Source organism: Hemiscyllium ocellatum, chromosome 9 (assembly GCF_020745735.1).
Source record: "Hemiscyllium ocellatum isolate sHemOce1 chromosome 9, sHemOce1.pat.X.cur, whole genome shotgun sequence".
Taxonomy (NCBI): domain Eukaryota; kingdom Metazoa; phylum Chordata; class Chondrichthyes; order Orectolobiformes; family Hemiscylliidae; genus Hemiscyllium; species Hemiscyllium ocellatum.
Window position 1 is genome coordinate 56,221,598 of NC_083409.1, and position 14,235 is coordinate 56,235,832.

Below are 14,235 nucleotides of genomic sequence, written 5' to 3' on the forward strand. Positions count from 1 at the left end.
GCAGAAAGTTTGAAAACCGATGCTGTTGGCCCAGGTGAAACAAGCTCACATAGGTTCACCAGAACGCAAGGGTTGAGCCATTCGCTAGAGACGAGAGGCATATGAAGTTGCATGAAAATAAATTAATGATTCATAAACAAGAAAAAAAAACTGCGGATGCTGGAAATTTGAACCAAAAGCAGAATTTGCTGGAGAGACTCGGCCGCTCTGGCAGCATCTGTGGAGAGAAAGCAAAGCTAACGTATCGGAGCTAATGAATCCTGATGTTTTCATGACATGGTCTGATCTAATTCCTTCTTATCTATACATTGTGGCTTAATGTCCTTCACTACGAGAAACGAATGCGAACCCATACTTCAAGTCAATCTTCCTTCCTCCTTTCTATTAAGTAGGTTTCTGTCCCAATTGATTTCAGGAGGCCCGGGTTCCAGTTCCATCTGCTCCAGCCCTGTCTGTAATAACGTCTCTGAACAGGTTGATCAGGGAAATATCTGAACTAGGTCCCATTCCCGTCAGTTCCCTAATTTCTTTTCGTCATTTTCAATAATTATACCCTTTAACATGTCTATTCATGTAAATGAAGCTTTTAATAGGACAATACGAAAATCGGGAACGAAATGACAATTTAACTGAACTTTCTTTGTATCCATGAATTCCGTCCCTTAATTTAAACAGTCAACTTGAAAATAAACCCGGGCGGCATTTTAATAAACTTCGGTATATTATTGGAATGAGAAATGGATGCAGGTAACGACTGCCTTTTAGTTCAAATAAACTATTAGATAAAATGCACCCACCTATCCCACGGGGAATGTAGACAATTTTTAAAGTTTAGCACTGAAGATTGAGTGTATCCGGAAAACCTAAATGAAAGAGATGGTGATGAGCTAAGGTTAGGTGAAGTGTTCCCTTGGTAAAGAGCCAGAGAGAGATTGTTACATTGTCACAGTGTTCCAGGGAGTGGGGCGTGTGCGTCATCAGCAGGCGCCGGCGAGAGAGCGGCGCATGCGCAGGCTCGGTGAGTCGCTGGAGAAGGGGAGAGCGACCCGGGGATGACATGGAGCGATGGAGTCTCATCGGCATGGTACTGTCGGTCAGCCTGACAGTGCGCTGGGCAGTGTCTCTGAATCCTTACTCAGGTCAGTCCCTTTCAAACCCCCCCCCCGCGAGTTGTTGTTCCTCTCTCCTTCATTATTCATCCACGACACTCAATGACCCGGCTCTGCCGAAACAGCTGCTGAACTGAAGGCTGGCAGCAGCCTTTTACCTTCAGCCAGCGCCATGCAAAATACCAAGGGTTGTGTGGGTTTCCGTTGTCAACTTGTTACAGAGACGCGGTTCTTCCGATGATATTTGACGAACTCCTATTTCTTTGCGACGCGAATTGAAAACAAAATCACGCTGACGTTGCTTTTCCTGTGGTGGTCAACTTTGCAACAAAATACAATTATTGCATCTTCTTTTACGATTCAACTTCCAAATAAGTTCGCTAAGCATCTTTTTCAAATTTGAAAGCAGGTTCTGCTTTATTTATTTTCTTGCAGATTCTTAACCCATTGTTTTAAGCATTTGTGGAATGTGGATTTTGCTGGATGGGCCATCACTTATTATTCCATTGCTTGATGCCCTTCAGAAGCCTAATGCTTGATAATTTTTTTCATGTTTTATTTTTATTTATCCATGTTGCCTTTTTCTTGTGGTAATATTGTGTCTGCGGTTTTTATTATCTTAGAGTCATAGGGATCTACAGCATAAGATCTTTTGGCTCAATATGTCCACACCACTCAAAAACAACACCTAATCCAATTTCCCAGCACTTGGCCCACAGCCGTGTATGCCTGGGCATCACAAGTACACTGTTCATGAGGTTCTGCCTCTACCAGCCTTACAGGCAACGAGTTCCAGATTCCTGCCCTTTGGGGTTAAAAAAAAAGTTTTCCTTCACATCTCCATGAAACTTCCTACCTTTAAATCTATGCTCTTCATCACTGATCCTCCCGTCAAGGGGAAAAATTTCTTCCTGTATACCCTATCTATGCCCCTCATAATTTTATACTTCTCAATCATGTCCCTTCTGGAGTTCCTTTGCTCTAAGGAAAAAAAAATCCCAGTCTGTATAATCTCTCTCGTAACTGAAACTCTCCGATTCAGGCAACATCCTGGTAAATCTCCTCCATACACTCTTCAGTGCTATCGCATCCTTCCAATAATGAAGGTTCCAGAATTGCACAAACTGTTCTGGCTGTGGCTTAATCAGCATTTTATACACATTCATGATTAAGGGCTTTTGCCCGAAATGTCGATTTTTTTTTCTGCTTCTTGGGAGCGGCCTGACCTGCTGTGCTTTTCCAACGCTACTCTAACCTTGACTCTAAGCTCCAGCGTCTGCAGTACCCACTTTCACTCAGCATTTTATACAGTTCCAGCATAACTTTTCTGAGTCTTGATTAATAAAAACAAGTGTCCTATATGTCTCCTTAACCACTTTGTCCACCTAGGCAGAAGTGGGTACTCCAGATGCTCGAGATTAGAGTCCAGATTAGAGTGGTGCTGGAAAAGCACAGCAAATCAGGCAGCATCTGAGGAGCAGGAAAATTGACGTTTCGGGCAAAAACACTGATGAAGAATTTTGCCAAGACGTCGATTTGCCTGCTCCTCAGAAGTTGCCTGACCTGTTGTGCTTTTTCAGTACCACTGTAATCTTAACTTTTATCCACCTGTTCTGATACCTTAAATGACTGGTGCATATGCCAAGGTCGCTCTGATCCTGGGTGCTTCCCAGGATCTTATTGTTTATCATGTATTCTTTTACTTTGTTTTTCCTTCTCAAGTGCAACACCTCACATTTATCCATGTTGAATTTCATTTGCCACCATTCAGTCTGCCTATATCCCCTTGTAGTCTAAGGCCATCCTCCTTACATTTTAACACCATAACAATCTTTATATTATCTGCAAACTTAGTGACCCGAGTAAAAAATGAGGTCTGCAGATGCTGGAGATCACAGCTGCAAATGTGTTGCTGGTCAAAGCACAGCAGGCCAGGCAGCATCTCAGGAATAGAGAATTCTACGTTTCGAGCATAAGCCCTTCGTATTCCTGATGAAGGGCTTATGCTCGAAATGTCGAATTCAAACTTAGTGACCCTCCTACATTTAAGGCTGAATCATTTATAACTACAAACAGCAAAAGGTAATAATGCTGACCCCTGTGTGGCCATCTAGGCACAGAGTTCCATTCAGAAAGACACTCCTAAACCGTCAGTCTCTCCTTTGTGCCACCCAACCAATTGTGGATCCAATTTACCATATTTGCATGGATGCCACAACCTCATAACTTTGCCATCAGTCTCCATGTGGGATTTTATCAAAAGCCTTGCTGAAGTCCAAGTAAACTATATCAAAATCATCCAAACACCTGGCCACCTCCCCTTAACAAAACCACGCTGACTGTTCTTGATTAATCCCTGGATCTCCAAGTGGAGATTGGTTCTGTCCCTCAGAATTATTTCAAATGGTTGCCCAATTTCTGAGGTTAGACCAACTGGCCTGTGGTTTCCTGGTTTATCCCTTTCTGCCTTCTTGAATGACAGCACACGTCCTCCAGTCCTCTGACACCTCTCCTGTGGCTAGAGAGGTATTGAATATTTTTGTAAGTGCCCCTGCTATTTCCTCCCTTGCCTCGCTCAACATCTGGGATATGTCTTATCCGACCCTGCGGATTTACCTACGTTTAAGCGTGCTAGATACTCGGGGCCTCCTTTAATTTAAAAAAAGTTTCCTGTTCATTTATTCCTTTTTTCTTTTCCTCTTTCATTTCTATTTTGTTTAAAATGCTGTTTCTCTGAAAGAGCCATTTAGCCTGAGGAAGAGTTGAAATAATTACTTCTGTCTGTCTACCAATAATTCCTTTTCTGTTAAATATTTTCAACTTCCTCAATTTTTATTTTCAAATTACTGTCATATTTTGTTCTACAATCCAGATTTTCTAGCTTATTTTTCCCCCAAAAGTTCTACAATGTAGCTCCATAAATACAGCAGTTCATCACTTTCTTATTCACATGACCATTCTTTGTGTGTGCGCCAGATTAAATCCTTAGTCACCATCTATAACAACTCTTAAAATTGAGCTTGTTCCTTCATTTAAAATTCTTGAAAATTAAAAGCATGGCATTGAGATTACAGGATCATGTCTGATCCTCTAATGGAAGAGCAGGCTCAAAGGGCCATGTGGCTTACTACTACTCCTAGTTTCTATATTGTTGCTGATTTTGGAGAGTAAGCTTATCAAGGGTTAGGATTGTGTTTCACAAATAAGCACAATTCCATTGTCACTCAGCTGAGAGATGTTGACCCGCGGGACAGAGACTAGAACTAGAAAGCATAGTCTCAGAATTAATGGGTGCTAATTTCAGGTTTCGATGAGCAGGAATTTCTTCTATCTGAAGGTTGAAAATCTTTGAAACTTATCACACAGAACCGTGGGGGCTGAGGTCTTGTGTATGTTTATGGATGAGATAGAGAAATAGAGATTCTGGATCAGTTGAGGACTTGAGTTATGAAAAAAAGGCAGGAAAGTGGACATGAGAACTGTTGGATCAACTGTGATCCTGTTGAATGGCTGAGTAGGCTCAGGAGCTAAATTGCTTACTTCTGTTTCTATTTCTTATGGTCTTGTATCTCCACAGACTTTTCAGCAGGCCATGTAATAAGCAGTAGCCTAGAAACCATGGATCACGGGAGTGCATTCTTGTCCCTAGTACAATGATAGTACATCTGATCATTGCTTTGCTGTAGCAGCTGAAATTGTTAATTAACTCTGAGCAAGAACAGGAAGCTAGAGGCTAATCTGTTCTGTCTCACTGAATGTATATATGAAAAAAATGAAAATAAAGGAAGGCTAATGGCCCTCTTGTGATACAGAGGTAGTGTCCCTACCCCTAGAACAAGAGATCCAGTTCAAATCCCATCTGCTGTAGAGGAGTGTGATAATATCTCTGAACAGGTTGTTTAGCAAAATAGATTAATGACAAAAGACACTATCTGGGCTGTTCTTGTTCTGTTACTTTCCATGAATAACAATATAGTTAAACTCAAGTGTAGACTTTGCCATAGATTCTTTTAGTGAAAGTGTCTTTGTATGCTGTCTGTTTTAAATGTTTTTCACTACGTCCGCAGGTGCTGGGAAACCTCCTATGTTTGGAGATTATGAAGCTCAGCGGCACTGGCAGGAGATTGCCTTCAATCTACCTATCCGTCAATGGTTTGTAATCTCACTATTCAATTTATTCATCTCATGTACAGGGATCCTGAGGTGTGCTGCTCTGCAATTTCTTTAGATTATTTTTAATTTAAAGTGAGGAATTTCTGTCTTGCTCTGACTTTCCACCCCCTGCCCACCAAAAAAAATCACCATTGTGCTGCTGACTGTGCTGATGTTGGCTCTGACAAACTTCAAGTATTTCAGTGAAATATTCATTCTTTGCATGCAAACCGATACAGTAAAAGCCAAGGAATATTCCAAGCCTTGAAAGGGGCTGGACATCATAATTGAGTACTCTCCTCCTCTCACCTCACTTTCTAATAGGAGTCAACGCATGTCAGTTGTGAGTATGGCCCCTGATTTTCTTTCTCTTTCACCAGTCCATGGCACTGAAGTTAATTGTAGCATCCATATGACAGCCCTTTTGAAATGAGCTAACTCAGCAGAGATCTGGTTCAATATCGAGTGGTACAATTAGCTATAGAATAATTGAGAGAATGGTTGAAAATAAAAGCACGCTGTTGAAAGCTTTACCGTTGCACTTGTCAGGACAAATGCACAAACATCAAAGGGAGTAACAATATACTGCATGAGCAAAGGTTGCTATTAGTCAACAAGTCGACTGATCAGTTGAGGCATTTGCATGGAGAATGGAGCAGGAAACTAGCTTGTGATTGCAAATCTCAGAAAATAATGTCTAATCTTGGATATGATTCAAGTATATGAACGTTATTGTATGTTTGGCATTCTTGCAACTGTCCTAATTAGTGCAAGACAAAAAAAACCTTGATATCCTGTCTCTTTTTTTTCAGTGATACATATTTTGTATATTACCGAATGACTAACAGAGTGTGTGTTGCCAAAATGGGAATTTCGTAAATTCACTGCTGTTCTTTATATCTGATACCAAGTTGAATTGTTTCTCTCTTCAGGTATTTCAATACAAGCAGCAATAATCTGAAGTACTGGGGCCTTGATTATCCACCTCTGACTGCTTATCACAGTCTAATTTGTGCATATGTGTAAGTTTGCTGTGCTGTCATTGATAATGCTATTCATTATTTAGAATTAGTGATAAGAAATCTTTTAATATGCAATGTAAAATCAGCTAAGGTTCTAGCCCCTGATCAGTGACTACCTTCTTCCTCCCATTACCACAGGAAAGTGCAGTAGTATGGCTGTTGGGTGAGATCAGGATCGTTCTTGGCTTTGATGCTGTTTGTGCTCATACTTACTGTCTCAGTTTGAAGAATAGCCACTGGTGGTATTGGAATTACACCCCAGCATAAATTACAGATTACAAATGTAAGTTTTAGATATTGCAATGACGCATTTGTCTGAGGGCTTGAGGGATTGTTCAGCTCACTTAAGCTAACTGCCAAAATGTTGCAGTATGAGACATGGAAAGAAAGCAGTTTGCATGAGTGCTCTGATCGATGAGGACAGGACTAGACTCAAGTTGCGCTCTCTAGAGTCAAGTCAAAAAGCCTTCAGCAATCACTGTTCAAGCTTCCACATTTTGGAATAGACATCTGGTAAGGTACCAAAGGCAGTCATTTCCTTTGGGAAGACAGGAAATTAGATAGAGATGAATAAATTAAATTTTCTGTCATTCACTATCTTCTATTGATTGTGTACATTTTACATAAAGTGAAATGCACTTTTATTCCAGAGATAAACTCTTATTATTTTTTCACTCCAGAGCTAAGTCAATAAATCCTGAATGGATTGCCCTTCATACATCTCGTGGTTTTGAAAGCCTTGGGCACAAGATATTCATGCGAGCAACAGGTAATTAAGAATGTTAAAAATATCTGTAACATTTAAAAAAAAAAGAAAAGGAAATGAATACCAGGTTGATGGTTATGGTTGTTAGTGACTGGTCAGTCCAGCACCAAATTCCTCAACAAAACATCCTTAGTTGTTGGAGGGAATCTTGAGGGACAGGATGTATATGTATTTGGAAAGGCAAGGACTGATAGGGATAGATCAACTAGGAGAAAGTGAGGACTACAGATGCTGGAGTACCAGAGTTGAAAAATGTGGTGCTGGAAAAACAGCAGGCCTGGCAGCATCCGAGGAGCAGGAGAATCGACGTTTCAGGCATTAAGTCCCTCTTCAGGATTCCTGAAGAAGGGCTTATGTCCGAAACGTCGATTCTCCTGCTCCTCGTATGTTGCCTGGCCTGCTGTGTTTTTCCAGCACCACATTTTTCAACACTGATAGGGATAGTCAACATGGCTTTATTCGTGGGAAATCATGTCTTACAAACTTGATTGAGTTTTTTGAAGAAGTAACAAAGAGGACTGGTAGGCCAGAGTGGTAGATGTGATCCATTTGGACATCAGTAAGGCACTCAACAAGGTTTCTCATGGGAGACTGGTGAGCAAGGTTAGATCTCACAGAGTACAAGGAGAACTCCCCATTTGGAAAAAGAACTGGCTCAAAGGTAGAAGACACAGGGTGTTGGTGGAGGGTTGTTTTTCAGATTAGAGATCTGGGACCAGTGGAGAGCCACAAGGATCAGTGCTGTGTCCACTACTTTTCATCATTTATATAAACTATTTGGATGTGAGCATAAGAGGTATAGTTATTACGTTTGCTCATGACACCAAAATTGAAGGTGTAGTGGACAATGAAGAAGGTTACCTCCGATTACAACGGACCCTTGATCAGATGGGCCAATGGGCTGAGGAGTGGCAGATGGAATTTAATTTAGATAAATATGAGGTGCTGCATTTTGGGAAAGCAAATCTTAGCAAAACTTATACACTTAATGGCAAGGTCCTAGGGAGTGTTGCTGAACAAAGAGACCTTGGAGTGCAGGTTCATAGCTCCTTGAAAGTGGAGTTGCAGGTAGATAGGATAGTGAAGAAGGCATTTGGTATGCTTTCCTTTATTGGTCAGAGTATTGAGTACAGGAGTTGGGAGGTCATGTTGCGGCTGTAAAGACATTGGTTAGGCCACTGTTGGAATATTGTGTGCAGTTCTGGTCTCCTTTCTATCATAAAGTTGTTGTGAAACTTGAAAAGGTTGAGAAAGAGTTACAAGGATGTTGCCAGGGTTGGAGGATTTGAGCTATAGGGAGAGGCTGAACAGGCTGGGGCTGTTTTCCCTGGAGTGTTGGAGGCTGAGTGGTGACCTTATAGAGGTTTACAAAATTATAAGGGTCATGGAAAGGATAAATAGACAAAGTCTTTTCCCTGGGGTGGGGGCATAGGTTTAGGGTGAGAGGTGAAAGATATAAGAGAGACCTAAGGGGCAACGTTTTCATACAGAGTGTGTGTGTGTGTGTGTGTGTGTGTGGACTGCCAGAGGAAGTGGTGGAGGCTGGTACAATTGCAACATTTAAAAGGCATCTGGATGGGTATAGGAATAGGAAGGGTTTGAAGGGATATTGGCCAGGTGCTGGCAGGTGGGACTAGATTGGGTTGGGATATCTGTTCGACATGGACGAGTTGGACCGAAGGGTCTGTTTCCATGCTGTACATCTCCATGACTCCATCTTCAAACATTTCATAAGTAACCTGCTTCCATCATCCTCATATCAGTTTTACAGATGGTTCTAAAGTATTCAGCTCTTTTTGTTGTGCTTTTATCGTGAAGTAATAAACCATGGCATTCAGGCTTGGAATATATAAATGCTTGGTAATCACATGAACAAAATTAAATCAGCAACCTCCTCAAGATGTTTATTCAACAGCTCCAATATCACGGAGTCTTCCAATATCAACTTTTGGTCATCATTCAGCAGATACTTAACTGAATCCGATGCATCAATACCATGACTGCAAGAACAGGGAGGAATGTTGATGTTTTGGTAAATGGGTCAACATTTGATCCCTGAAACCCTGTCTATCTTCCACAAGGTGTTGGTGTTTCTGTTACTTATGCTGTTTAGAGCCTCCGTCCTTCCCCCATTTTAGGCAATTAAGGTCGCAAGTCAAAATATTCTTTTCATTGTCAGTAATTAAACAGCATAACTTGTAATTGAAGTAGGCACTTCCAGCAGGTCATCAATACCAGAAATATGACATTTAAGCTATTTGAGGCAGCAAAATATCCAAGCATTTAAGGAACTGTGCAGAAGGGAAGTGAATGAATGGTTTGATGGAGTAAGTTGCATGAATGATGATGGCAAATATTACAACGTACTGTGATATTAAATAAATCACAAGATGAAGAGCATATTAAAAACTGTTAAGGATGATAAATTTAGCTTTGTGAAACAGCATCTAATTTAGTGTGTAAGAATGCACAGCATCCTGGCCAAGATTGAGATCCCTCAGTGTCATGTTTAACACTGGCCCTCAAGTCTGCTGTCCATCCTAACTTTTTGACCTGCCAACCACCGAGATTCAAAATCAGAAGGTTTTGTGCTATGATTGGTGTTGGATATTTTTTGAGGGATAGAAGATGTGTTAAAGTTGTTTTATATCCATTGATGACAAATATTGGCATTTGTGCAAACCTCAACCTTTCTTCCTTTTCTCCTATATATCTCTCTTTCTTTCTTTCTTTCTCTCTTTCTTTCTTTCTCTCTTTCTTTCTTTCTCTCTTTCTTTCTTTCTCTCTTTCTTTCTTTCTCTCTTTCTCTCTCTCTCTCTCTTTCTTTCTTTCTTTCTTTCTTTCTTTCTTTCTCTCTCTCTCTCTCTCTCTCTCTCTCTCTCTCTCTCTCTCACTAGTTCTGGGGTTTTGTGCAAAGTGTTACTGAAGAAATCTGCAGAATAGGTGGTGTAAATGCATTCAAAGGTCAAATCAAGGAATTGATGAATTTCTTGAAAGGTAGGGCAGGTAGGATTGATCTTTTAAAAATGGTTGCCATTTTAGATTTTAAGGCTTTTCCCTATTTCTAACAATGCTTATATTAACTAGTTCTGACATTTTGCCAATTTATTAGTGTTTGTTGCAGACCTTGCTGTATATATTCCTGCGATCCTCTGTTACATTCATCAATGTGAAGGACCAGAGAGGAAGAAGGTAGGCATTGTGGTAAATGTACCTATGCAGTAGTAAAACTGACAATGTCATATAAATGAAAGCAAGAGCCATGGACTGGAGACATCAACTCTCAGCCTGTAATGAAGCTTAGAAATGGAAAGTTGTTTCTGAAAGTTGTTCCAAGCATCATTGGTTTGGACCATTTCATATCCATTTATTCTCCCTGATATTTCTAATGCCATTTGCTAAGAAATATTGGTTAGTTTAGTTTCTAAAAAGTCAACCTGTTTCAACACAATGACTTTGCATTTATCTAGCACCTTTTACAAACTCGTGATATTTTTAACAGCCAAAGATTTAATTATGTTAGTTGTAGGCAAAGATAGCAAGCTATCTAAACAATCAGGTCCTACAATCCATATGAGCTATGTTACCAATTCTTCTGCTTTTCATGTTCTTTGGATACAAGCTAGCTAGGGATTTGGAAGGTTTCCTCGTTTCTTCTTTTGAACAATACCAGATAATCACTTCTAGCCACCTGAGCAAGATGCATATTTGCTTTAACATCTCATTGAAAAATGAAAAATTCCCTCAGCGCTACAGTACCTAGATTATGTGCTGCAGTCCTAGAGTTGGACTTGAACTTCCAAACCTGTGACTTAAAGGTGAGAACAATATTTTAATCAAAGCTGAAATACACTTGAAATGCTATAATTTCCCAAGACTACAAAGACACTGGGATGGGTGCAGAACTCAATCAAGATTGCCATCCATAATGCTATCCAGTAATTCTAGTTTTGGAAAGATACGCTTATGAGTGGAAGATGAATATAGAACCAAACTGATTTTCTCTATCGCCTACCATCAGTCAAGCAGCCTATCAACAATTGTTTGAAATTGTATTTAATGATTGGCTGACCTCTAGTATCTAACCAATGACAAGACTTGGAATTGCTCCTCGAGTTTTTCTGCTTTATGTGAGCAGAATATTTATCCAGAAGGCTATCAAATGAGCTTTTTATATTTTCTTTTAAAAAAGCTTCAGACAGGATCTCAGTTATATTATAGCAAATGTTTATTGCAACAAGTGAAATAAAGATAAGGCCTTTTAAAACAAAGCAATGAAAAAGGAAGAATAGGTGATATCAATAATTTGGAAAGTTTAACAGAGGTGCTCAAAATGGGGGATTTTCATAATTTGTAAAGGGAAAAATTATTTCCAATGGGAGAAAGATCAATAACCAGATGGCACTGATTTTGACAACAACAAGCTATTCCCCCATCAACTTTCTTATGGCCTTGTGATATGGTGAATAACTTTGTTTTCCTTCAATACCTATTTCTGTGCCCCACCTTCCCGAAAATGCTGCCTTTGGGTTTTGTTCCTGCTAATCTGAAAGCAACTGTCCAGAATTTAGTGTAGAAGATATGTGAATGAGGCATGCTGTTTTTGATGTTAAGTCATTAGAACATAGAAAAGTACAACACGGAATAGGCCCTTTGGCCCACGAAGTTGTGCCGAGGTTTAATCCTAATGTAAAATATAATAACCTACGCACCCCTCAACTCACTGCTATCCATGTACATGTCCAGCAGTTGTTTAAATGACTGTGCTTCCACCACCACAGCCGGCAACGCATTCCATGCATTCACAACTCTCTGCATAAAGAACCTAACTCTAACATCTCCTTTATACCTTCCTCCTAATATCTTCAAACTATGATTCCTTGGACCAGTCAATCCTGCCCTGGGGAAAAGTCTCTGGCTATTGACTCTCTCTATTCCATTCATTATCTCGTATACCTTGATCAGGTCTCCTCTCTTCCTCCTCTCCAGAGAGAAAAATCCGAGCTTATTCAACCTTCCTTCATAAGGTAAGCCCTCCAGTCTAGGCAGCATCCTGGTAAACTTTCTTTGCACCCTCTCCAAAGCCTCTGTATCTTTCCTATATTAGGGCAGCCAGAACTGGACACAATATTCCAAGTGTGGTCTCACCAGGTACTTGTAGAGCTGCGGTAAAACCTCGCAGCTCTTAAACTCGATCCCCCTGTTAATGAAAGTCAAAACATCATATGCTTTCTTAACAACCCTATCCATTTTGGTGGCAACTTTGAGGGATCTATGTACTTGCACACCCAGATCCCTCTGTTCCTCCACACTGCCAAGAATCCTGTCTTTAATCCTGTATTCAGCATTTGAGTTTGACCTTCCAAAATGCATCACTTCATATTTATCCAGGTTGAACTCCATCTGCCATTTCTCAGCCCAGCTCTGCATCCTGTTAGTGTTGCGCTACAGCCTACAGCAGCCCTCGATACTATCAACGGTACCTCCAATATTTGTGTCACCTGCAAATTTACTAACCCACCCATCAACCTCCTCATCCAAGTCATTTATAAAGCTACAAAGAGCAGAGCCCAAGAACAGAGCCCTGCGGGACCCCATTCAACACTGACCTCCAGGTAGACTACTTTCCATCTACATCCACACTCTGCCTTCTGTCAGCCAGCCAATTCTGAAGCCAGATAGCCAAATCTCCCTATGTCCCATACTTCCTGACTTTATGAATGAGCCTACCATGGGGAACCCTATCAAATGCCTTGCTGAAGTCCATATACACCACATTCACTGCTCAACCTTCGTCAACCTGACTTGTCGTCACCTCAAAGAACTCAATAAGATTTGTGAGGAATGACTTGCCCCTCACAAAGCCATGCTGACTGCCTTTAATCACACTGTGCTTTGCCAAATAGTCATAAATCCTATCCCTCAGAATCTTTCCAAAACTTTGCTGACCAGAGATGTAAGACTGCCTGGTCTGTAATTGTCAGGGATTTCCCTATTACCCTTCTTGAAAAGAGGAACAACATTTGCCTCCTTCCAATCCTCCGGTATGACTCCCGTGGAGCGTGAGGAGGCAAATATCCTCGCTAGTGGCTGAGCAACCTCCTTCCTCGCTTCCCGGAGCAGCCTAGGATAAATCTGGTCTGGCCCTGGGTACTTATTAATCTTAATGTTTTCCAAAATTTCAGTACATCAAATTTGACAAAGGAAGCTAATTCTATTAATTAACAGCATACTTGTCCTTATAACATATATGATGATGTGTTAGTAACTAATTAACTGTCTTACTCAAAAACAAACAACTAAATTGTGGAGTCCCATCCTTCAGGTTGTGAATTGTCAGAGAAGTAATAAAATCAGATTTGATACATTTTGCTTTTGCACCTTCCTGTCATTTTTCCCTCTCCCTTTTAATCCAATCTTTCTTTTCCTCTTTTTTTCATAAAGAAAATTCCTAAGTTCTTTCTCTTTAATTCTCAATTCTTAAATATCATGAGTTAAGGCAATTGTTTGTTCATTGTTCTCCAAGTTCCCAGATCCTGTTACATTCAGCTGTGCTGTTATTAGCTTGAACTTTCATAACATTGTGGGCAAAATTGTTTTGAGCTGATCTGTTCAGGAGATGGTAGAACTTATCAGATCCACAATGAATTTCCACACTTTAGCAAATTCTAGTCCATAAAAACTCTTCTGGTAATTCTTCCTTCAACATTGTCATATGAAGTGTACCCATGTCTACACCCTCAGGTCCACTCCTTTTTCATAACGCATGGAGCACCTTAATAACCAGTGACACCTAACTGTTGTCTCCTCACAGTCTGAAATTCTGTCCACAATGATGACTACTTTCTACCTGTCTTCATCTTTTTTAAATGTTTTATCTAAACCTGATTCTTCAACCATGTCTCCAATGTTCCTATATCCTTTCTCCCTTATTTTTCTGCATGGTGACCACTGCTGTATTTTTAATATAAATTGAAATATTTTGTTTTGTGAAAGGTGCTACTTGAATGTAAGCTGTTGGGCTTTTTTGTAGTTGACACGGACCTCATACACAATCTTACATTCCGGCCTTCAGTTAAATCCTTGGTAACCTTGGTCTGTTACATACTTAGTACCTGAAATTCAATACTGGTTAGATCAAGAGAAATATTGATAATATAATGAATTTCGTTGCCTGCTGTAGAAG

At 40.3% G+C, this 14,235-nt stretch overlaps 1 protein-coding gene across 2 annotated transcripts in view; it reads left to right on the forward strand.

The window, feature by feature from the left end:
* Positions 1 to 1,018: 1,018 nt before the first annotated feature.
* Positions 1,019 to 14,235, forward strand: part of alg6 (ALG6 alpha-1,3-glucosyltransferase) — a 60,590-nt gene continuing 47,373 nt past the window's right edge. For both annotated transcript variants that reach the window (XM_060830367.1, XM_060830368.1), the window contains exons 1-5: positions 1,019 to 1,139; positions 5,177 to 5,261; positions 6,194 to 6,283; positions 6,964 to 7,052; positions 10,162 to 10,241. In XM_060830367.1, the coding sequence (XP_060686350.1) occupies positions 1,058 to 1,139; positions 5,177 to 5,261; positions 6,194 to 6,283; positions 6,964 to 7,052; positions 10,162 to 10,241 (426 nt within the window). In that variant the 5' untranslated portion in view covers positions 1,019 to 1,057. The remainder of the gene's footprint in view (positions 1,140 to 5,176; positions 5,262 to 6,193; positions 6,284 to 6,963; positions 7,053 to 10,161; positions 10,242 to 14,235) is intronic.